The 25902-nt window shown below is 36.9% G+C and overlaps 1 protein-coding gene across 1 annotated transcript in view; it reads right to left on the bottom strand.

The window, feature by feature from the left end:
- Window positions 1–23077, bottom strand: part of LOC140150034 (uncharacterized) — a 32070-nt gene extending 8993 nt beyond the window's left edge. The window contains exons 1-11 of the mRNA XM_072172039.1: window positions 23014–23077; window positions 16747–18111; window positions 15785–16012; window positions 14922–15161; window positions 13524–13640; window positions 11361–11506; window positions 10993–11139; window positions 5847–6216; window positions 4840–5009; window positions 3839–4006; window positions 2861–2964 (exon numbers count right to left, since the gene is read on the bottom strand). Of these exons, the coding sequence (XP_072028140.1) occupies window positions 2861–2964; window positions 3839–4006; window positions 4840–5009; window positions 5847–6216; window positions 10993–11139; window positions 11361–11506; window positions 13524–13640; window positions 14922–15161; window positions 15785–16012; window positions 16747–18111; window positions 23014–23077 (3119 nt within the window). The remainder of the gene's footprint in view (window positions 1–2860; window positions 2965–3838; window positions 4007–4839; window positions 5010–5846; window positions 6217–10992; window positions 11140–11360; window positions 11507–13523; window positions 13641–14921; window positions 15162–15784; window positions 16013–16746; window positions 18112–23013) is intronic.
- Between the last annotated feature and the right edge of the window lie 2825 nt (window positions 23078–25902).

Below are 25902 nucleotides of genomic sequence, written 5' to 3'. Positions count from 1 at the left end.
GAAGTAGATTATATTATCAAGACTCCTGGTAGACGCAAGAGCAGGCAGTTATGCCACATAAATATGCTCAAAGAGTATGTTGAAAGAAGTGACAGTGGCATTCCAAAACCTGTGTGTACAGTAAAACATGCCAATGTAGACAAAATCGCCAATGTAGACAAGAGTAAAGATGACAATTCTGATGTCACATATGACCAGGATAAAGAGCTAGAGCACAAAGAGTATAATGTAAAATTGAACAATTCTGATGTGCTCACTAATTTGGACTCAAAGTTAGGTCATCTTTCTCAAGATCAACAAAAGTCAAATTGCAAATTTGATTCACAAATTTGACAATATATTTCCTGATACGCCAAGTAGAACAAATGCTGCATTTCATGATGTAGATGTTGGTGATACAAAACCAATCAAGCAGCATCCTTACAGAGTCAATTCATTGAAAATGGAACATCTCAAAAATGAGATTAATTATATGCTAGACAATGATATTATAGAACCAAGTAGTAGTGAGTGGAGTTCACCATGTATTCTTGTTCCCAAGCCTGATGGTTCATACCGATTGGTCGCAGACATGAGAGCTGCAAATGTTCATTCAAAGACAGACTCGTACCCAATTCCAAGAATTGATGATTGCATTGACAAAATTGGGAATGCAAAATTTGTTAGCAAATTTGATCTTTTGAAAAGGTATTGGCAGGTTCCACTCACAGACCGTTCCAAGGAGATTTCTGCCTTTTGTACACCATTTGGTCTTTACCAATACAAAGTTATGCCATTTGGGTTGACAAATGCACCCGCAACCTTTCAGAGAATGGTAAACCAAATTGTGGCAGACATAGAGGGATGTGAAGCGTATGTAGATGATTTGATAGTTTACAGTCAAACTTGGGAACAACACATGGAACAACTCCATCAATTGTTTAAGAAGCTGTCAGAAGTACAATTGTCAAGGTCAGGTGAAACCTATCAAAGCCAAAGTTGAAGTAATTGAGCAATACCCCACACCTGTAAACAAGAAGGCACTCATGAGATTTCTAGGAATGGTTGGCTATTATAGAAAGTTCTGTCCAAACTTTTCAGAGATAGCAAGTCCTTTGACTGATTTGTTGAAGAAAGATGCAAAATTCATTTGGTCAGAACAGTGTGAAAATGCTTTTCACAAAGTCAAGTCAATACTCATGAGTTCACCAGTGCTAACTGCACCTGATTTTCAGAAGCAGTTCAAGTTGACTGTTGATGCCTGTGACATAGGCTGTGGAGGTGTTGTGATGCAAGAGGGTGAAGATCAAATTGACCACCCTATTTGTTACTTTTCAAGGAAATTCAACAAGCACCAGAGAAATTACTCCACAATTGAGAAGGAGTGTCTAGCATTGCTATTAGCATTGCTACATTTTGATGTGTATTTGGGTACCACAGTATACCCTGTGCTTGTTTTCACAGATCACAATCCCCTCACCTTCATCAACAGGATGAAGAACAAAAACCAGAGACTGGTGAGGTGGAGTTTGACCTTGCAAGAGTACAATCTGGACATCAAACATATTAAGGGAAAAGACAATGTGATGGCTGATGCCCTGTCCAGAATTGCATAAAAAGTGGCAAACAAAAAATTCCTTTAAAAAGGAAGTTGTGTGTGACAAGTAGTCACTGTGTATGATGAGTTAAATACTTACTTCTTTTAAGGGGGAGGGTGTGATGTGCCCTGAGTAATTTGATTTAATTTAATTATTTAACTTTGTTTACAAGCTGAAAGTATTTCATGAGATGGGAAACCCCTTGTACGTGCAAGATAATGGTGTGGAAAGTCATTTTGGAATTCCCCCAAATTATTGTAAACAAAGTCAGATCTATGTTTGGAACTTGGAAATCCCCAGTTCAGTATATTGCACCATAGTCAGAAAAAAACCCAGGAAGTGATGTAATGTGAAAGGTGAATGTGTATAATTAATATTGGGAAATCCCAAGATTGCAGCAATGTTGTGAAAATGTGATTGAAGTAATGGTTTATTAATAGATGATGGGTTTTTTTGCATGAGTACTGATATAAAAAGCTGGAGGCTTTTGTTGGGACTTTACAGAATGCCGTGGGAGATTGAGAAACTCCACATGTGTGTGATGGTCTTCGTGCTTCAAAAAAGAAGTACATTTTAACCAGTTTATATAGCCAATAATTGAGCTAATTTTAATACAGCAACGAAGAAGACAGCGAGCACACAAAAGTGCTCTTCCTCATCAAAGGATTAAAAGTTCTTCTGTCAAATTGCTGGAGTTTGCTGGGTTTGTGAAGGCCACGCATCTGTCAAAGAACAGCGGAGCTGTGTTAACGAAACCTGTTCCCTGGAAAAAGAGTGATTGGTGAAAGAAACACCATTTTTGGAGAAAGCAGCGCAAGGAGATATATTTGTGGAGAAAGCAGCGCAAGGAGATATATTTGTGGAGATAACAGCGCAAAGGAGATTGGAGAAAGCATCATCATTTTCGTATGAGGATTTTATACGCAAGGATTTATAAATGCAAGTGTACCATGGACTTCGCTAATTTTCGCAGGACAAGTGAATAAGAATATATTACATCAGTCGTCCAGAACAGTGCAAGAACTCTAGGATCACCAACAAGAAGACAGCTGGTTAAGTACTGATATAGTATAACTGTCATTGTGTGATTTTATTGTATATGCGATATTGTTATTATATGTACCAATCATACTCTGTTTTCAATTAAGGACTTAGATTTTGTTAGCTTAAAAAAACAGTGTATTTGTGTTGTGCATTCGTGTGAGTTCGGGAAAAAGGTGATTTTGGCCTTGAGTCAAGTACGACTCGTAACAAGTATGTCTAGCTCCCTTTTAAATACGTACCTGAAGTAGAGGAAGATACCCAACATAATAGTTACAGATGCCAATGACAAAGAACATCCAACAATACTAATTATATCGAGTGGTGTGCTCCGGATTGATTTGCCCTATAGATACGAAGACGAGAGATACATTTACATATTGTATTATACCATTTGCCTACAGTATAGGCTAAGTAGGCAGCAAACAATTAATTAATTGATTGGCAATCAAGTGCTTTACGAATATGCTGACATAAAGGGCGTTTGATGCAAGATGCAAGTGATATATTTAACATGGTTAATAGGTGGTGTATTTGGATAATTTCATCTCTGCATAAAAATGCAACCAAGCTTTAACAGTTCTTATTGTTGACGATAAACAAACTTTAGCAAATAACTTCTGCAGTGTCCGTCTGCTCTATCTGATTACCGCGTAAAAAGAACAAGGTCACATGTTGCTACGCGGCTTCAGTGGCGTAGCCAAGGGGGGGTGGGGTGGGGTGGGGTGGGGTGGGGGGGGCAGGGGGGGGGGCAGGGGCAGCTGCCCCCTATGAAAAGTCTTGCCCCCCTGTGGGATGGTGACCAAATTTACATTATATTTTGCCATTTTACCCTAAAGAGTGCCAATTTTTGCCCGCTTCGCGCGAATTTATTCACTTTCTGTACCATATTTAACCAGTTTTGCTTGAACATGGCAAAATTTTTAGCGCGCTTCACGCGCATTTGTAATATTAACTGATTTTGTCGCCAAAAGGTGCCCCTTTAAAATTTGTCTTGCCCCCTTTGCCCCCCCTCTGAAAAAGTGCTGGCTACGCCACTCCGCAGCTTGATCATCGAATGAGGTGCCGATGTAATGATGACGTGATTTAATTAACCAATCAGAATTCCACTTCCGTATACGCCATAAACTTGCACCAAATTTAGACCGCTGAAGTTTTCTGCTGAAAACTATAGCAAAGGCAGTTTTCAAAAGCGGACATGAACTTTATTCACAACTTACAGCAATAGCAGCAAAATTTGTGAGATGGTAACATTGGCATACCACTCTGCCATCCTTAAATTCCACAAACTCACATCCTTCTTCTGACCAATCACCAATACCATCACGAAGAGTAAAATCCCAAGTTACACATCTCGTGCTGTTGACGTTGGACTCGGTAATACAACGCTGTAAGACGAATATATAATTAAGGAAGAAAGTATAAAGTAGTGGTTGCAAAGATCTCTTAAGATGTGCAAATATCAACAAGATATTAACGGAGATAATAATGAATGATGATAATCATGATAATTCGTCGGCTGTATTCCATAGTGGCGTACAGTGGAGCACCGCGAATAAACAACTTTTCGAGAAAATCGGGTTTGAAGAAATGCCAATTTAAAATCGAGTTGTGTAAATCAGACATTCATCATATTTTGTAAATGATATGACATATCTGTAGTAAACTAAATAGATTTAATTTTTATATATTTTTCAAAAGAAATAAATACATAATATTGCTATCAAACTGAAAACAATAAGTACAAAACTATAATACGTCACTATGGAAAACACGCAAAACGCAAGACCCTAACCTAACGTTAACCTTACGCCGTGTAATCCCTATAGCGTTACTTTTAGTCGGCTTCATTCCATTGTGGCGTATAGGTCCGATATGTCACTATGATATGTAGCGAGGTGAATGCCACTATGACATACAATGTTTTTAATTTTTGCCGATATTTCTTAATTATAAAATGTGTATAAAAAGAGGCGTATAGTCGATACGCCACTATGGAAAACACAAAATTTCACTATACGCCACATTTAATTAATTAATTAATTAATAATTAATTAGCTAATTTTGACAGATGAGACTTAGAACAATGAAAGAGATCATCATTACAAACATATGTGCCAAAAAAATGACAAAAAATCACTATACGCCACTATGGAATACAGCCGACGAATTGCACTTGTCTTGACAATGATTGTGATAATACGTTGCCTTGAAAACTTACCTTGAACGGGAAAAGTTCAATGCGCACTGGCTCGGTTAAATTACTCGTGTTTACGCCGTATACATCCGCAGAAATTACAGCTCCGACGAGGTCCATATCATCAGATTGAAAAAGGTTTTGTGACACAAAAAGTGTGTCATGTTGAAACACCAGGAAACTAACGTTAACTCCTGAAAGCAATTAAACTGTTTTTCTTACTATACATGTTATGGTGTGGATAAAAATTTGATTAATGACAAATTACACCTTCAGAAGCATAATCGTTATAATAATGTATATTAATGGTATTTTTTAGTAAATCTTTCAATGACATCCTCTTCTTGAGGGTCTTGAACTAGCTCTAAAGTCAATAGGTCAGCTACTATTTTAAACTGTTGCGATTTGGTAGTTCACAGCATCTTGCGTATGGTAGTGAGCTATGTCAAAAATGGCACTGACCATTTCATAGCAAGCATGTAGAAGAATTAAAATATCACAGATATACTTTTGTAGGTCCTGTGGTTCTTGAGTTATGTTGTTCTGTCAGTTCAGAGGGCTGAAACAACATTACAAATCTTTCAATGACATCCTCTTCTTGAGGGTCTTAAACTAGATCTAAAGTCAATAGGTCAGCTACTATTTTAAACTGTTGCGATTTGGTAGTTCACAGCATCTTGCGTATGGTAGTGAGCTTTGTCAAAAATTGCACTGACCATTTCATAGCAAGCATGTAGAAGAATTAAAATATCACAGATATACTTTTGTAGGTCCTGTGGTTCTTGAGTTATGTTGTTCTGTCAGTTCAGAGGGCTGAAACAACATTACTTTTGTAAAACGTACATAAATCATTAAAAACAATAAATGAAGCAAGTTTTCAAAGCACATGATTTGTAGAATAAACTTTTGAAAAACATCAAAGTTTTAATTTTCAATAATATATTGATTAAGATAATGAAAATCGATTTCGCTCTATGGCTAAAAGCATGCAGCGAGTAACATCGCGATCTGTCTACTATCCCGATATTTACCAGACGGATCTTCCGACATCAAAGACGAAGGTAAGCTTATGGAACTCTGTATCATTTTATCAGTCGCAGTGTGGCTTTGATTCACAAAAGTAGAAACATCCTCGATTTCCAGGTCGATGAGAGTACTACTTGTAGTGAAGAATCCCAACCCAAGTTTACTCGTTGTCTCGTTGACTGGTAATGACTGTACAGCGATCGATCTGTTAACTACTTTAACTGGGCCTTCCTCTAAAAGAGTCAGAGCGATTTGCTTTTCCAGAGAGCGAATTATCTGAGATGATGAGTTACTTGCTTGAGTTTTATTTTCTTGAGGAGGTTCTGAAGTAGCAATCAGGAGATTATCCACTGTGTTGATAACAGATGATGTAACCTATATAATATAAAACAGAATTATAGATCAACATATTCAATAATAGCAGATGGTGGCATATGCGCTATAGAGTATGACCTCGAACTGTAAACTAGAAGCTCCAGAGCAATTGAATACATGAATTCAAAACCCACCCAAGTACATGGGAAGTGATTTTGAAAAAAAAAACCCGTGTATCATTTTAATTCCTTCAGTTAGATTTATCTGGTCAATGTGGTAAGTTTTACGTGCAAATGAGTGGGTTAAATCGTATTAGGTATGACGATTAGCATTTCAGGGACTTCGTGGGGTTCATTTTAAATGCTGGACTTGGGTGGTTTTTTAATCATATACAAAGACAACAATGTTGGAATGAGATTACCACTAGTAAGATAATACAAAATAAAGCACACAGGTATAATGTTGATAATCATTCTGCCATGTAATATAAATCACACACTTTCCTTTATTAAACCAATTTTTTTCAAAAGTCACTCTCCAGCAATGAATGTGTTACAACCGGACTTTTATACATACTGGATTTCAATCAATGTGTTACAAGACTTAAATCATGGACTTGGTTGATTCTTTCATACATGCTATTTTTCACATGCTCAATAGACACAGAGGATGAATTTGAGTTGTTTTTTCATACATATGACATGCCTATGTATAGCAACAATTTCCCATACTTAACTCAATTTGGCCACAGTATGGACTTAGGTGGGTTTTGTATTCATATATTCAATTATGTTGTTATATCAGTTCGGGGACACTCGTAATTCACGGACGTCTCTGATTTCAAAGACGGGTCAGTGATTTCACATACGGGTGTCTGTGATATCACATACGTCGAGCTTTGTTGACAGCTGGGCACTCGATGCAGCACATCGGAACGAAGCTGTATTAGAATATGCTTTCCTATGTTTAGCAAATATCTACCTGTGCAAAAATTTATATCTATCTGTGTTAATTCTCACAAATGGTCCCAGAACACACTTAGATTGCCAACATCAAATGTTTTGAAGTAAAAAAAATCCCAAGAGTACCCGAGCCTGCGCTCTAATTCACGAATTGGATAGTAAAATTAGCAGGCACCCAGCTTGGACTAGCTACAACCCTGATAAGGCCTACTCAAAATTACTAATATCGTATGCGACTGGGGTTTGAAACTAGGGAATATGTGATTTATGAGACGTCTCTGAAATATGATACTGTTATGTGACATGACGCTTCAAGAGTATTTGATGTCAGCGACGTCCGTGAATTATGAGTGCCCCCGTCATAAGGAAAAACCAGACTCTCACCCAAATAATGTTCCCAACATCACATATGGTACCAATTGTCAACATTTGACAATGTGCCTGAGGCAGAGTTTCTTTCTGGAAAACTGATCTAAATAATCATATCGACGCTGAAGGCAAAATCTCACATGTAATTCCAAAAGGTAAGGGATGAAATCAAAACTAGACCGGCGGTTGACCGCTGGTTCCGTCCGGTACCCATTGTTTAGAAAATATCATCTGGACGGAACCGGACGATTGATTTCATCCCTAAACTATAAATCCTCCTATGTATTAAGTGGGCCCCTACAAATTATTGTTAATTTGGCTAAAATTATTTTCTTTTATATTATGTTAACTTGACGAAAAATACCAAGACACACTTCCCTGTTAACTGTATAAGCCACAAAGTGTATGTAAATGACCAAATAATCAACACCATTTTTATGTGAATCCCGTTCGTGTTGAAGAATATTTTGCGTGTTACACAAAAGGAAAAAACAAATCATTACATAATTATATGAGGTATAAACTGGGCCTACTTTTGAATTTGACTATTCCCCCTCCCAGTGACGATAAGATATAACCAATTGCATATCTGGCTCAAGTTTCTGTATTGACAAAAAAAACCGGTTAATTGTGATAGCGAAATCCAAAATTTATTACTCACGGAACCGAGCTTTCGCCATCTTGGCTGATGGCTTGATCACATATGAAATGGTCCACTGTGTTTCCCGCTAAACTTGGTTGCTAATGACGCATCCTCGTTACCCGGAAGTGATGTTGATTTTAGCAGTGGGTCATATTCGCTGGCGAAGTTACGTAATTAATCGGATTAATTACCATAGCAATAGGTGAAAACAATTTTGAACATATCGCGCTGCACTACAAGCAGGTTACACTCATCACATGTACTGGTCTTTTCAAAGATACTAATCTTACAGGTGCAAGTGATCAGCATGATATGGTTTAATGCAGAGGTACCGCGTGAACGTATCAGTGCAGCGCACATCGTCATCATCCCTATATCTTCGTGTTAAAATTTGCCGTGATAGTACAGCGAATCCTCTCGTTTTTTAACAGCTACGCATCGCGATTTTGTTCGAGATAGGCCGAGCGACTCAGGCTAAGCATACCATGACTATCATATGAGATACCACAGCGTTTCTATATTCTACACATTATTACGATTTGTGCATGCTCTAGTACCCCCATATGATGTTTCTATTACAAGAAAAAAATTTGTTTTCAGGTAAAACCAGGGTTTTGTTTCCAGTACACTCACTCGAAAAGCAATTCACTAATTAGCGGGGCCTTGCAGCTTGCTGTGGATATCTTTTACTGCATTTTTAAAGTAAAAAAATTGAAATCCAAAGTAAAAATTGAGATATATTTAATTTTGAGAATGACAATTATACTTTATAGGTATAAAGGAACGCGTTTAGCCCATTCAGTTAAGTTCCAGGTGCAGACATGGGGCGGACATTTTAAAAATGAATTTAGAAGAGCAGCAACGACATCACTTGCATTACATTCCAGATGTTAAATCTACATCATATGCAAAATTTGAGGAAATTCGCACGAGTCCGTTTTATTTTAGGGCCATTTGTCTATAACTGGTCTTTACATGTAGCCCTATGGAGAGAGTGCCCGTTGAGGGCGCTATGACCCCCATTTTAGAAACAAAAATGTGATTTTAAAAAAACGGACTCGTGCGATTTTTCTAAAATTTTCAGAGGATGTAGTATGAACATGTAGAAATATAATCAAGTAGTTGCCCTACCTGCTCTTCTCCGAAAAAATAAAAAGTCCTATACCTCAATGATAATGAAACCTAGGTGCCTATAACACAATGCATATGTAAACTTTCTTTATCTGTGTCAATAATAGAATATTGATTTCAACGGAGTATTGAGCTGTATGGAAAAAATATTTATAATACAGGGTGTTGACACTGTGCAGCGCGGTATATTCAAAAATTGTTTTCACCTATTGCTATGGTAGTTAATCCGATTATTACGTAACTTCTTCAGCGTATACATGATCTAGAAAGTGTGCCCCTCGTCATGGTTGAGTGAGTTCTTGCATGTCTTTCTGATTTGGATGGCCTCCCTGACTCTCCTTGAGAAGGTATTGGCTAAAATCAACATCACTTCCGGGTAACGAGGATGCGTCGTTAGCAATCAAGTTTCGCGTGGACCAATAGAGGTTATCCGTGTTCTAAAAGCTGCGTATCCTATCAACGACTGCTATACCTTGTTTAGGACTTTCAAAAGAAGTACCTGCATGTGCAACCATGACTATTTCAAAATAGCCCGCCAAGAGTCATGCAGGTAACTCCGAGGTCATGCATTGAATTGTTTTGAATAAGGAATACTACGGGAATCAGCGCCTTTTGTTAGAAGTCACACATGAGTAAAGTGGATAACCTCTATTCATCTGTGATCATCTGTGATCAAGCCATCAGCCAAGATGACGAAAGCTCAGTTCCGTGAGCAATAAATTTTGGATTTCGCTAACAAAATTAACCAGTTCATGACCTTAACATTCCTACTAAATGAATCTCCTTGCTGCTGTTTTCCAAAAAAATAAAAAGTTCCAATATCGGGTTGTATAATAACGGGTATTAACGTTTTAATAACATTCCAAAAAGATTTTTGATAACCAGAGATTTAAATGTTATTAAAACGTTTTGAATAAACGTTTTAAGAACTTTTTTGTGTTTGCTGGGTGGTCATCTTGGGGAATGAAGAATTTCTTTGGCAACAATAGCTGCCAATAATTGTAAGAAACTAAGGAAGACCTGTAATCTATAACGTGAATGTCAGCATAGAATAAACTCAACACAGCTAAATGGTTATTGTTTTCTTGACTATTGAGTTTGAATTAACCTTTTATATGAAGAGCTTTGTTGCAAAATCCCTTACATCCACTTAAGCAATTTTGAGAACACATCAAAAAATCATCAAAAAATCACTGATATAAAAAGCAGTTTTGGCGGGATGCTCATCCTACCCAAGCATCCCGCCAAAAACTGCTTTTTGCAAAACCCCATATATCAGTACTTTTTGATGATATTTTGATTTTTCCTCAAATTGCTCAAGTGGATGTAAGGAGTTTGCAACAAAGCTCTTCATATGACTCTCATAAGTGACCTAGAAAGACCTCCGATTTAGAAAGTTACACGGCCTTCTGAAGAGATATGAAGGAAATGATGAACTAACTATATCGCCCTTATTTAACTGTCACAATAGCAATCAGAGAGGGCGCCAATGAAAATGAAACCAAAAGCGCGACTTCTGAAAAGACTGATTAATCAGATAAATCAAGCAAACAATTATGCGATAAATACCGTTATCAGAGACATTTCGCATAATTTAGGTTTCCGTCTCTTTTTGCTATGATAAAGAATTGGAACAATTATTCATATTGACAAAAGCACAAAACTATTATTTTTTTCGAAAAGTACTTTGTCCATTAAAACACAGAATTATCATCAAAGTGTTAAATTTACCTCTGATGAAGCCGAGCCCACACTGACAATGTTCTGAATGGTAGTAGACACAGATGTTATTTCAGCAGTTGTTGCTGAATCCTGATTATTCGTCACATTTACCAACGCTTCGGCAACTTCTTCAACATTAGACTCTGCTACCGGTGTCTGATACCAAAATAAAATTCGTAGGCCAATATTTTAAAATATTTCTTAAAGGCAATGTGTGATTTTTTTTACATTTACATGAAGATCATGGAAAATTGTATTCTTTTATTACTAATTGGATAAACGCTAATATTTACAAAAATGAACCTATATCTACATCCGGGTATTCTATTCATTTTATTCATATCTATTCAACAAAGTGTGCCAACATAAAATTATACGTGGAAAACCTTTGCAAGCTCGTCTACGTCCAGATCGCCGTCTTCACTTCCGCATGGTTCATCAACAGACTCAAAGACAGGTAGTTTATAAAGAGCCCCCTTTACAGTATCATGGTCACAAGTCCTCTTTCCGTAGCCCAAACCACCTTGAACAACAAAAGATAATATGTATGGTGTGATGTGCCCTGATTAATTTAATTTGATTATCTTTGTTTACAATTAAAATCTATTTTATGAGACATTTTAGGGATTCCCCTTTCTTGCATCAACTTGATCAAAAACAAATTGAATCATTTCTAAATTTGGAATATTTGGAAACCCCCTGAGGTTGTAAAATGAAAGTGATGTAATGGGATTTCCCCTCAGGAAGTGATGTAATGAGAAAGGTTAATGTTATAATTAAGGCTTGGGAATTTCCAAGTTCTCATCATGTGTATTAATACTGGGGATTTCCCATTGCTTGATATAAGAAAATGTAAACACAATTATTTTCACAGTTGATAGTGTTGATCTGGGCTAGCTAGCTAATATGCTTACAGTCCAATTCCTTCAAAGAAAGGAAATTGCACACCAGAAATATTTTATTTAGTCAAAGTACTACTATTTCCCAGTGTTGTCGGAGAAGATTTAGAATGCGTCAAAGAACGTACTTCTTCCAAGAAAGGAAATATATTCTTCTGTCGACTTGCTGAAGTCTGGTATATTGATTCAATGCAACTGTCACTATACGTGGGGACAACTGCATCGCAGTCCTGCTTCCTGAAGATATTGTGTGAAAGGTGGAAATAGCACCAAGTTTGGAGAAAGCAGCGCAAGGAGTTTAGTATTGGAGATCGGCGCAAGGAATTTAATATTTGGAGACCTGCACAAGGAGTTACAAATGTGTTTGGAGATCGACGCAAGGAGTTTAGTACTTGGGAGAAAGTAACACCATTTTCGTATGAGGATTTTATACGCAAGGATTATAAATGCAAGTGTACAAGGGACTTCGCTGATTTACGCAGGACAAGTGAATAAGGATATATTACATCAGTCGTCCAGAACATTGCAAGAACTTTATGATCGCCAAGAAGAAGAATGCTGGCTAAGTACAAAATAGATAAAGAGTGATTATATTTGATTATTGTGTATGTGCATTTGTTGTCATATATTGTACCAATAATAACGTGCTTTCAATTAAAGACTTAGATTTTGTTAGCATAATCAAACAGTGTATTTGTGTTGTGCATTCGTGTGAGTTCGGGTAAAAGGTGATTTTGGCCTTGAGTCAAGTACGACTCGTAACAATGTGCATAAAAGATCACCTCACATGTTTTATGTTTTTAATGCAGGATGTGCTTTACCGTTAAAAACTTTCATTTTTGGGTATTTTAATGCCCGAACCAAACATAACTAAATACCGTAAAAACTCGATAGTTAGCATATGTGCTTACTATCGAGCGCTTTGAAAACATGAAATTACACCAACGTCCGGCGCTCTACTAACTGAGCTTAGGGGCTGAGACACACATTTGCAGGTTTACTTGTTGGTAACTACGTGTATCGATGATTAGCTCAAAACCCTTTACGCTTTTTTGCATGGGCTCTTCATGTTTGCATGTTTTGCATGTTTTAGATATGCTAACTATCGAGTTTTTTTTACTGTAGTTGATATTGTTGCATACGGTATAAAACAGCTTTCACACAGATGCGAAGTATAAAGAGTAAACTTTATATTAGACTTGTCTAACACCATCGATTTAGCATCAATTCTTCAGTCCTACAAAATAATGCATCTCATCACAAAAATAAGAAATCGTTATGGACAACACGTAGATAAACATATACGTGGTCTAGAGAGTACAGAAAGAAAACTTGTTCGTGACAGCCAACACCAAAAGATAGTGGTGTTACCGCACCGGACCCCAATATTATTAACACGGAACAAGCGAGGCATATCATCCATAAAAATGGCAAAGAACTGATAGTGAGCTGGGCCTCCGTGGCATTGAACTCAGAGAAGTGGTTGCAACATCTGTTTACCCATTTCAAGCCGAAATTAGACGTTGTTCCTCCCTCCTCACCGAAAGAAAAATATTTACGAGAACAATGAATTAATTAAAACAAATATTCCAGTGGATATGAAATAATTACACAAATTACGGAACTATTTGGAAAACCTACGATTGATGGTTGATATCGGGCATTTCTCAATAGATTCAACGGTTTCTCCAACGGTGGCATCTGGCCAGGTAAAGTTACCAACTCCTGGTGTATTGGTCTCTCCTGGACGACAGCGAGCTAATAGTGAAACAGTAGTATAATTGAGTTAATGAAGTTATAGAATGACATCCAAGCATGATGATGATAATGATATCGACAATGATGATTATAAGCCTATTATATTGATGATGATGATGATGATGATGATGATGATGATGATGATGATGATGATGATGATGATGATGATGATGATGATGATGATGATGATGATGATGATGATGAGGAGGAGGAGGAGGAGGAGGAGGAGGAGGAAGATCGCGACCAAGAACTTGATCATATTAAGGGACGTTATCCAGGTGTGGTTACGAGAATATTGGACTTTTTCGAAGGCAACTCAGAAAAAAAACCCGAAAGTAAATAGCAATCCCACATCTGCTGCTCGACCTAGATCTTATCAACCTCTCGCTCTCCTACCATATGTGAAAGACGTGTCTGGGAAACTCAAACGCATATCGGAAATATAACATCAAGACTGTGTTCAAACCTCTCAGCAGCCTGCGCCAACAACTTGTCGCGCCCAAGGACAAGTCGGAGATCCGAGATCTGTCGGGTGGTATACAGGATTCCGTATGCGGATTTTGACCGTGTATACATCGGTGAGACTGCGCGGGCTCTTGGAGAGCGGATCAATGAACATACATCCCAAAGCAAGAGCGCTGTTAATTAAGAGTTCTGCTGTTGCGGAACATCTTAAGTCCACCGGGCACCGTATTGACCCTCCGAACATTAAGATCGTCAAGAAGGAGAACACGACTCTGAACAGAAAGATCAAGGAGTCCATAGCAATTAAGAAAGAACCACAAGTCAAGTTAAACAGAGACGGGGGCTGAGATCTTCCGAAGATTTACGAAAGTCTAGAAACACCTAAACCACCCAGGTGTGAAGAAGACAATCAGCCAGCCACAAGTGCCTGAGGATGATAACAGATCGTTATCGAAAATATTTGCAAGGTAAAATGAGTTTCCGTTGAAAGTTTTAAAAACTACTTTTGTTGATGATGATGATGATGATGATGATGATGATGATGATGATGATGATGATGATGATGATGACGATGATGATGATGACGATGACGATGATGATGATGATGAGAATCATGAAAAGCTGGCGTAAAACTCATTGTGTGCTACCTCACCGTCTAATATATCTGTATTAAATTATCCAATCCATAAAAGCTTCCTATCCTAGTGCCATGAGTCACAACTGTCGAACGTTTTTAACCATGCTTGAACATTTAATCTTTGACGTTCTTTTTTTTTTCTGTGAGATTTCAGTTTATATATATATATATATACTTACGGATAATTGTGACAGTGAAATTACACGACGCTTCATTATTTGACCCATCATTTGCCAAATAAGATACAGTTGCATCTCCAAAAGAGAACATGTCTCCAGGCTGAGAATCTGTTGTTAAGTTGCATTCGCCTGAATTATCTTCACAATGTGGTTCTTCCCAGTCAATTGGAACCTTGTCATTCTCGAAAGCAAAATCACATTTATCTGACGGACAGTCGGTGATTACTGGGCTTTCGATATCTGAATAAGAGTAATTTATGGTAAAACACTGTGAGTTAAAGGTTTTTACCGAAACACTTCAAAAACATCCGAAAAAAGTATTGCGTTAAAATGCACAAATAAAATCATCAAACTTTGATGAAGGTATATTGTTGGGTTAATCTAAGTCTATACTATAAGTTAGAAAACGGCTATATAGCAAACCTTACAAAATAATGATTAACTTCTGTATAACCACCACATTGTTATAGTGTATACTCATGCTGGTTAAATAATTTTGTGAACCATTTCTGGACGAAACGCTTTCATGATAGGAAGAATAAACTGAGAATTTACGTTATAAACGTTAAAATAAAAGGTATTATTATTTTTCATTATCCTGTCGTCTTCAGTTGCACGTACGTAAGTGCGTTAGAGTGTTACGCGTTATATGCACCTCTACATGCGTTTTACGCGTTACCAATACTCGGCGGGTAGACGACACCCGCAGTCTATAGCGATTATCCAATCAGATTGTATGTCTACGAACTAGGCCAGATAGAAAACATAGGGGGAGGGGTGTCTCAAGTTGTGGAGTGCAAACTGCATAAGGCAGATATAAAGTAAATGCTATTGATATGGTTGAACTATGTACACTCTAATACCTATTACAGTAACTTGAAAAGAGCAATTTGCCCGTGCATGACCAAACTCCGTTGCAACACACACAACCCTTGTATGACCCAAGTCAAATTTTCCACCATTTCTATGATCACATGTGACGCTGATGTAACCTGAGCTGCCATTGGCCGTCACAGGTGGCCATGACACAAGGCCATATTTTTCTCCAGGTTCAGTATATCCCGTCGCGTTATTAGCGCATCTGATATCGACTGAAATAAACAAGACAATGGTTGGTGTCATAAGGGACGATATTAAAGAGGAAGCCCTGCCAGAGCAGCTCTCTCCGGTGAACCAAACCTGCTGACTAGCAAATTAATCAATGACAAGGCTATCTCTGAATTTGACATGTGCTAGTTAATGCAATAACATTAAAACAATAATTAGCATCTGTAAAATTCACAAATAACCTTCTCACTGATTAATTTGATAACCAGGCAGGTTTTGTTCACCCCAGAAGAACTGCTCTGACGGGGCTTCCTCTTGAAAGTGAATATTGAAGGACGGATGTAGAAAATGAAAAGATGCAGAAGATTGTAGCGCGAAAAAACATTAATGATTTGAGAGATGCAGAGTGGATGTATTAAATTATGCCATGTTACTAGCGCACAGGTGTTTTCAGATATTGATGACTGATATAAACAAGACAACTCTCATAAAATGGTTGGGACATAAGGCATACCACGAACGGAATATGGAATGAAGAAGGTAGAAAATGGGAGACACATTAACGAGTCGAGAGTGGCAAATTTGCAATGTTAGCATATTTTGGTGCAAAATATGGTTTATTCGGGCTACAAAGAAACATGCACATGCCAAATTGGAGGCCCCCAAATTTCGGGGGCCCTGGGCACTGGCCCATCTGGCTCAATGGTAAATCCGGCCTTGGCCTTTTCATGAATCTATCTATGAATAAATGTGAAGTGATATTGTAAAATGATATTACCTGGCCCTACTATCAAGCACAAAACTTCTTCTGTTGAATTGGTATCGTCATCAAACACAGTACATGTTATGTTCTCCAGTCCAAATCCAGCAGCATGCCCATAACTTACTGCATTCAAACTCTTACCAAATCCGTAGAGCATGGCTGATATACGCGCATCGGAACTTAAATGAGAGATATTGTACACAGATTGGGAGGAATTAATAGTATTTTGTGCAGCACACATGATTGCATCATCATCACGTAACATCTTCCAGCTATCATCCAGAGGTAGTCCATCAAGAAGTAAATCATCTATATTATCACACTCGGTGTGTATAGAGATGTAATCTGCCTCGATCCGATAAGCAGTTGAGTCAAAGACTGCGAAAGAAATCACTTCATTGATATACTGCTCAATTGGTGGAACTATTAGCATCAGAGAATCGCCAACATCGTCAATATGATGACTCGGAGCATATTGAACGACGAATATTGGTTTGGTACCTGCGATGGTGATTATGTTTTCAGTAAGAATTCTTTGCTCGTATACTTTCCCTGCATTAAGTAGAATTTGTCCATATGAATTCCCTATTGTTACTAAGGTATCATCTCTACCTGCTACGATGCGAACGAAATACCCCGACCTCTCACGACCTCCGAATGGTGCAAGAGAATAAAAGAGTCCCCATTTTTCAAATGGAATCAGATGAACAGCGACATAATCGCACGAGGTTATTGGAAGAAGTGGTACATCAGCACATTCACATCCTGCTACGATTGATATTGGTTTGTCTGACCATATTCGACTTCCCGATAGACTTCGACCGGTGGTTTTATCAACTTGAAATTGAACAGTCTCGTATCTTTGCAGCTGAATAACTGCTTCTCTTGGAGAACCTGGTATTATTGGTGTTGACGTCAAAATATACCGAATGTTGGTTTCATCATGTAAGCTTGTGATAACAAACTCTGCGCGATAATAATCTGCACTAGAAGGCCAATCAACGATCACATATTCTCGATTAAGTGCGGAGGTGGGTAATATGTTGAAAGAAGCTAGGTTTGGTGCGGATTCAATGTACGCAATTGCGACGACAAAGATATCGCCATCGGTTTGAACAAAAACGGTACCCCTTTGGTAATGTTCCTTTGGAACGGCCATTACCTCTTGTGGCAGGTCAACAATTATAAATTGACCTGGAAGAACTTCTGTTACAATGGTATCATCATCATCTAAATATGGAAATGAAATATTGATCGATACTGTAGTATCGCTCACCGATGTTATCTGAAGTGATGGTTCGTAGTCTCTTGGTGGATGAGATTGAGTTGGAAAAGCAAACACAAATTCACTGCCTCTTGCGTCTTCGTGAACTGAGATACCTGTGGTAAAATAATAATTTGGCAGAGTTTGTAAAAATGCAACTGACTAACTTTCACAAACATACAAACCCTTCATCCCTCACCACTCAGCCACACACCCCGTCCGTAGGATAACCTACTACTCAGCCACGCACATACCCCTATGTATGATAGCTTACATCACCGACAAAAGTTATTAATTCACCTGGCGTGGGGTGTGTATGTATATTTTGTCCAAAGAGCAAAACCCCTGTCGTTCTATTTTTATTGTATCTTGGTGATGTATGAATGGTTTATTTTGAAAGTCATAACAAAGTTTTGCTATGTTAATGTTCGATGTTATAAATATTGACCTTTAAAACAAATAAAAACAGCCACGCCATATTCAAATTCCCCGGGCTCCGAAATTGCCTGTGGTAATGACGTCCCTGTAACACAATGAAGGCTGACGACAATTGAGCACAAATAACCAGGACGTCATTGCCACAGGCAATTTCGACGCGGTAATTTTGAATATCGCGTGTTGAGAGCCGGCTGTATTTATAGTCAATATGTGGCTGGACGCGGCGAATGAGCCGTAAACTCGGCAAACTTCATTTCGAGCTACAGGTGAAAATATATGCAAATCTCGTATTTTGGCGAAGTTGAGATTTTTGCAGATTTGAAATGTTTAAGCTTTCTTCTAAACACATACAAAGTTTTATTTTAAAGAAATAAGTGGAAATATGATATAATCTACATTTTTCTGAGGCCCATCTGATGAATGGTCATTATGCTTCCCTAACTTTGAACGCGTTTTTCTCGGTTTCGCGTTTTGATTCATGACAACCTATAACAAGCCATAACTTCGCTTCTGATTGTCATATGAAGTTCATTGAGGTGTCATTTTAATCCCTAAAACATGCTCTTTGCAAATATGTAAAAAAGTAAAAATGACCAGAGGGGGGCTTTACGGCTTATTCGAGGTGTCCAGGCACATATGAGTTTGTTTTTAATAAAACCACATGATTAGTTCTTGATAATTGTTATTCTAACTTAGGCATATTGTTGTGATTGCCGGAGTGTTCCTTTAATATAGTATAAATAACCTTTTGATTTCCTGGTATTACCCCTGATTTTACTTTCCACCACAGACAATATTGTTTACCTAGTTTCTGAAACCGGATTTTGTTCGGTATCTACCTATGCCAGCTCGTGACACCTAATTAATTTTTCTGGATGTATATATTTATATATTGTAATAGGTATTAGCATTTTCCTTTGAAAAATCTGTATAACAGGGTTGTAGTGCTAGCTTTCATGCCCCTCCTTGGAGCCCAATCGTACCCAGGACAATATGCACGAGGTGTCATTGGAATTGAAACAGATTATAATATTGATAAGCGATATAATACAGGGTTCAAAAGAAATAACTCCCCCTAAAATTACAAAATAATTCTTTGCGTAACTTGACATACATTGGGTTGATTTGAAACATTTAAAAACCTGTGAATAGAGAAATCTTTTTGCTACCCTCCCAGTTATCTTCTTTTTGAAAATCATTTTTTGTTGGTCAAAAAATATCACATTTTCCAAAAATGATGCTTTCAGAAAAAGTTGCCCTTTTCAACTTCCTATACATGTAATGTACAAAAACGTGATCAATGTAAATTGTTAGTTAATTTGTCTTAAATTTTATGTATTCGATTACTCAGTCACCCATGCAATCATCTTTCAGTATAAAACAATGATTCATTGACATGAATATTGACATGAATGGGATTTTCAGTCGGTGTTTCAAAAATGGTAAAATCACTATGGGAGTAAAGATAAGGTTTGCAGTGTGATGCTTATTTCTTTCGCTGGCTAGAAGAGATGAAAAATTTACTTGCAAATTGCAGACTGAAACAGTTGCAAAGATCTATCGCAGCGGCTCTCTTGAATAAAGACGTACATGGCAAAGAAGAAATGGCCAACAAAGATTGGAGGTTGGATGGCAGCATTCAGCCAATTAGCTGCATGCAGCCAATCTCTTGTGGCCACGTCATGAGTGTTACACCTTTATCCAAGAAAGCCATCATTTTAAATCAAATTGCAAGATGCTTCAACTGACCCAATACAGGTAAATGTTCACCCTTTTGGTCAAATTTATGCGTGGAGAGCTCATTTCTCCTTCCTAGTGATTTTATCATTTTGAAACAAAAACAAAAACTTCAAAGAAAATCTCATTGTACGCCGAAATTAAGTTCAATAAATCTTTGTTTTGCACTAAATGATGGTTGCATGGGTGCCTGAAGGATCAGAGACAGAAAGGTGAAGGAAAAAACCAAGAATTAAATCAACCTTAACATTAATATCGATAATGTTTTGTACATAATGTGGTAAAGTGCTACTTTTTCTGAAAGCATCATTTTTGAAAAATGTGATTATTGTTTACCACAAATATTGTTTTTGTAAATGAAACAACATTGGGAGGGTTGAAAAGCGATTCCTCTATTCACTAGTTTTTAAATTTTTCAAATCAACAAAATAAATGTCAAGTTATGCAAAGAAATGTTTTGTGATTTTAAGGGGGGGTATTTCTTTTGAACCCTGTAGTGCAGTCTGGAACTACAGCAGTGGACGCGGTTGATTACCTTTTTAAAATAGCCGAGTGGGGAGGGGAGGGTTCAATGAAATATTTTTGTGTAAAAATTGAAGCATCATATGTATAAAAAATATTTGAATATTAACTGTACATCACATATGACGATTCGTGATACCCAATGGTTTATGTGGTTTAGAAAGCAGATAATTTTATTTCAATTTTATATACACGCCAAAATATTTTCCTTATTTAGTGGAAATGAACACTGAATTGATGGTGAAATTTTTATTTAAATTTTACATAGGTCCCAACTAAAGATTACTGTTTCGTCTTCATGAAAATCTAATCTTTTAATATCTGAAAGAAACTTTGGGGACCTACGTGGACTTCTACTATAAATTGCAAAAATCCAGACCGTGTATACACGAAAAATGGTAGGCTCCATATAATGACCCACATGTATGGTAGTAGCAAGTGCAGCCCGACAAGTCAAAATCGATATAATGTATTGTGCATGTATGAGAGGCCAATTTATTGTCGGATTTCTGTATGGAGAACACGCAGTTATCAACAACTGAGCGCTGTTAATACACATTAATGTTTTTAAGCAAATGAAATTCCAAAATATGGTACGTTTTCTGTCGTCGCTTGTCACGTGGTAGGCCTATGTTGAAGTTGCGATTATAATGTTCAAATAAGTTTTAAGATATATACCAGCAAGACAGGTAGCCGAGCGGTCTAAAGCGCTAGACTCATACAGTATCCATGATAGCGGCGCGGTGTGAGCTCGAGCCCCACCTCTGCCGAAGTTAATTGTCCTTTTTTGAAATTTCATATTAGGGAGATGAGGTTGGGAGAATTTATGTATGGCGAAAGGAGGAGTGGTCTGGAACTGTCTTTTTTGAGACTGGTTCATTACTCACAGCGGGAATATCTTGCTATAACTTAATATGTTATGCTGGTCCGAAGTAAAACCAGATAACGACAATAAAATGCATTGCAAAAAAACTTTGGATTCTCAGCCTGACGTTACTTTTCACCACAGATAATCCTGTTTACATAGTTTCTGAAACAGGAATATAATATCTTTTGGTATCTATAGTATGCTTTCTTGATAAATGAAATAATGCTGCACAGTCCTGTACAATTTATGATATATAGAGTTATCTAACATGCCATGGTGGGTTGTTTTGGTATATTTAATTACAGCTACATGTACAGGGACAGCAAAATTTAGCTAGTTCCCAAAATCAACTTGTTATTTATAAAATCATTAAAGTATAGACCTTTAAGAATACGTAGTGAAAATATCGAAGAGGGTGTAACAAGTATACATTTTACTTATTTGACTACAAATATCGAGAATTATACCCACATTTTAATAATCAAATAAATTATGTTGATTGTTTGACCAATGGCGATGCTTTTGCGAAATGAAGGTTCATTTGAAGCGCTTTGGTGGACCATTTTGGTACTATTATTGTGTACAATTTTGGTTTGTAAAAGCCAAAATATGTGAAATGAAGGTCGAATTAAAGTAATTCGTGGACATGTTGTAACTATTATTGTATAAATTATTGCTTTAAACATATAGTGCTGGGTGTCCAAAGCAGAAGCGAAAAGGGGGATTTGTTTATCCATTTTACAATTGAAGCCATGTGGTGTCTCATTTTTACACTGTCAATCAGGGTATATGATATAGAGAATGTTTGATTATTTACGTTCACCCAGACATGTGACACACAACACATTATGGGTTTGATTAAAGTGGGAGAGCCAGTTCACCGGGTCGAAAAAGTGTGTGGGTGCACCGGAGCCCAGTTCACCGCCGTTGCCTCTCCTGCATGCTGAATCACCGCAACATTATCATGCATGCAACACGTGAAATGTACTATAAAATGCATGTTTCAACATAGTGATTTGAAAAAACCCGCGCTAACAACGCATCTAACGCCATCATTTAAAAGAGTATGTCATTTTGTATACATCATGTAATATTAAGCAACATCGATCTTTAATCCTTATAGATCAATGCATAGCATGCATACATTCTGCTGGGGGTGTAAGAAACGCCCGATTTAAATATAGTTACCCTTTGACAAGGTAGATTTTCATCACTTTTATTGAAGTTGGTATAATTAACCCAGTATAGTATTGAGAATAATTGTTGTTGTGTATTCTCACCACTCGTGCATAACAGTCTTTAACTTTCAAATAATGTGAATAAAATTTTGGAATAATTTTGGAATGAGAGGTAGTATTTGCTGTCAAAAATGTGTTTTGACGCTCCTGATGATTGAACTTACTATACCTATTAATCTTATCTTATCTGATAGATTTACAATAAAAATACGTACCGTTCTTCGCGGCGACCATAACTACGAAAAGAAACACAGCAATCGTAAGTATCCGTCCATCCATGGTGAGGAACTATAATGGTCTGATATATAAAACACTTGCAAAATTGAATGTTTCGAAACTTCCATCATTCTTATCTTTTACTATAGAAAGAGGATGCATTAAAGTCCAATAACAAGATTTACGTGACGCGATATGATTTGAGACATACCGACGTCGTCGATTTTGTACTCGTAGTTTCGATCGAATGCTATAATAATTAGTATAAAGATTGTTGTTTTTTAGCAGGTGGTCCCCTATAGATAAACAGCCAAGCTTCATATTTCGAGAACCGCCTAGTTTTTCATTAACAACACCCATACACATAACCCAGCAAACACAAAAACGTTTTTAAAACGTTTTAAATAAGTTATAATTTGGGTTTTGGTTTTGGTAAAAACGTTTTAAAAACATTAAAATGTCGGGTTATATAAAGGTTATGAAATCGTTTTAAAACGTTTTGTATGAAAACACACTACAACAATATTTTAAAAATGTTTTCGAAATGTCATTGTAAACTATTTTTGCAAACATTTTTGGCCAAATATTTTGTCAACACTTAAATAACATTATGTTAAAATATTTGCACCCAGCAAACACAGAAATGTTCTTAAAATGTTTTTTACAAAACGTTTTAATAACATTTAAATGTCGGGTTATATAAAGGTCGTGAAAACATTTTAAAAACGTAATTGTAAATATTTTGGGCAAACATTTTTTACAAAATATTTTTTCAACCCCAAAATAACATTCTGTTTAGAATGATTTGTTCCAAGTTTTCAAAAATGTTTCTGGAATGTTATTAAATCGTTTTTATACCCTTTATATAACCCGACATTTAAATGTTTTCTGTAAAACATTTGTGTTTGCTGTGCAGTAAATTACCAACAAATGTACACAATATTTACACAATACTTACATGCATCTTGTACAGTCACACCGAAGAAAACCAGTACATCAGCAACTTCTTTTGCAACAATATAATGCACAAACAGTACAAAATCCAGCAAATCAAAGGAAGACGACAATACATTGTGTTTTCATGTAATTGTTTGTGTTATCCACAATACACGTATAATGTCCCGTTTTAACATCTTTTAAGTGCATTGCTTGCTCAAAATAACCTAATAGAAAACCATTTTCTACTTTTTAATGATACTTCCTCCTTCATCTTCTTATACTTCTACACATGAAACGCATGTACTTTCTATTAGATTTTTTGAGCAAACAATGCATTCAAAAGTGTGATACGTGTATCGTGGATAATACAAACATTTACGTGAAAACACAATTGCATTGTCTTCTTTTGATATACTGGACTTTGTACTGTTTTTATATTATAATCGTACAAAATAATTTGCTGTCGTACTGGTATTCTTCGGTATGACTGTACATTTATTCGTACAAGAAGTATGTAGGTATTGTGTAAATTATGTGTATGGGGGTGTTGTTAATTAAGCCTATAGTGGTTACTTAACCATTTCACCCGAATGGATTTTTGGCGACTGGAATGGAAAGAAGGAAGGAATAAAGAGAGAAAACAAACAAATTGTAATCTAGAACGAAAACGAAAGTTGCATTTAATGTTCTAATCAATGGAAAGAACCGCACTAGTTCTATTGTTCGAGAACGCTTACTTTGTTTACGAATCAATAGAGCACGCGATGGAGCAAATGCAACTTTTGCATATTCCTTGATATTATGGCTGTTTTATTTCTTGACCGATTTCAACGAATGAGGTCTGAAATCCAACATAAAACATGTATTGGCTATTCATGACATAACTTTCTTTGCTTAGGGTATACAGGCGTACAAAAACTGGTACCGTAATTCAATTATTGTGAGGTCTGTTAGACTTCTCCGGAGTCCATTTGCCCATTTTGCATACTCTGGCTATTACATTTAAGCAGAAAGCTCTTTTTAGTCACCGTACTCCCTCTGTTTGTTCCCTTCCCAATTGGGATTTTTCACTTGGTCTTTCGCCATCAATAAACTGCAGATTCCAAAATCAGAATTGTTCAGTATTGAAGTGAGCCATTATAATTATGCAAGATATGTTGCATTCAATAACATAGGCCTACGTATACTTTTCACTTACTGTCACTAATAATTATATAAACTCTTTATGACCATTTTACTATTGAACACTTTATAATTTTAGTAAACATCAGTAACATTTTGAGTTCAACGGAATGTGTTCATCATTATTGATATTTTTATTTATCAAAATTCCACTATGACATAGTCTAGAGGTCTGCATGACAATAAAATTAATATAAAATATATCATGATACATCACTGTATATGTCTGTGACAGTTTAGTACACAACAGACAAAGAAACACTTAAATGTTTTAAACTGTTTTGTACAATCTACAATGATAACATAATAATAACATTAAACAAAGATAATAATAAAGGAGTAGTGTTAAATCGCCTTTAGTTCTACACTTTGAAAAACTATTTGCATGATTTGCCGTGGCTTCTGCCAAGAAAAATAAAACAAAATTTGACGTTCCAAACTCTCATTCATCCGGGTATGCTGAAATTAAGATTTAATTTAAATCTGGTCAACCAGACGACTGAAACCTTCAAGCCTCCAGCATATTTTCCTGCCGCTTGCCGCTGCGGCAAGCGGCAGGGCGTTTCAACCAATGGCAAGCGGTAGGGTAGTATGAAACCAGCATAAGTCGACTGAAACCGACATTTCTCGCCAACTGTCATCATTACCGGAAGTGCCCGGTGTTCAAGGTCATTTGCATCACAACCCAGCTGAAAACTGGAGGTTTCAGTCGCAACGTCGGTTCGTCCGTAAAAAATAGCTTAGATGATATATGAAAATATGTATTT

This window comes from Amphiura filiformis, chromosome 4 (assembly GCF_039555335.1).
Source record: "Amphiura filiformis chromosome 4, Afil_fr2py, whole genome shotgun sequence".
Classification (NCBI taxonomy): Eukaryota; Metazoa; Echinodermata; class Ophiuroidea; order Amphilepidida; family Amphiuridae; genus Amphiura; species Amphiura filiformis.
The sequence above is the reverse complement of the archived record's forward strand: the minus strand, read 5'-3'. Positions and strand labels throughout refer to the sequence as shown.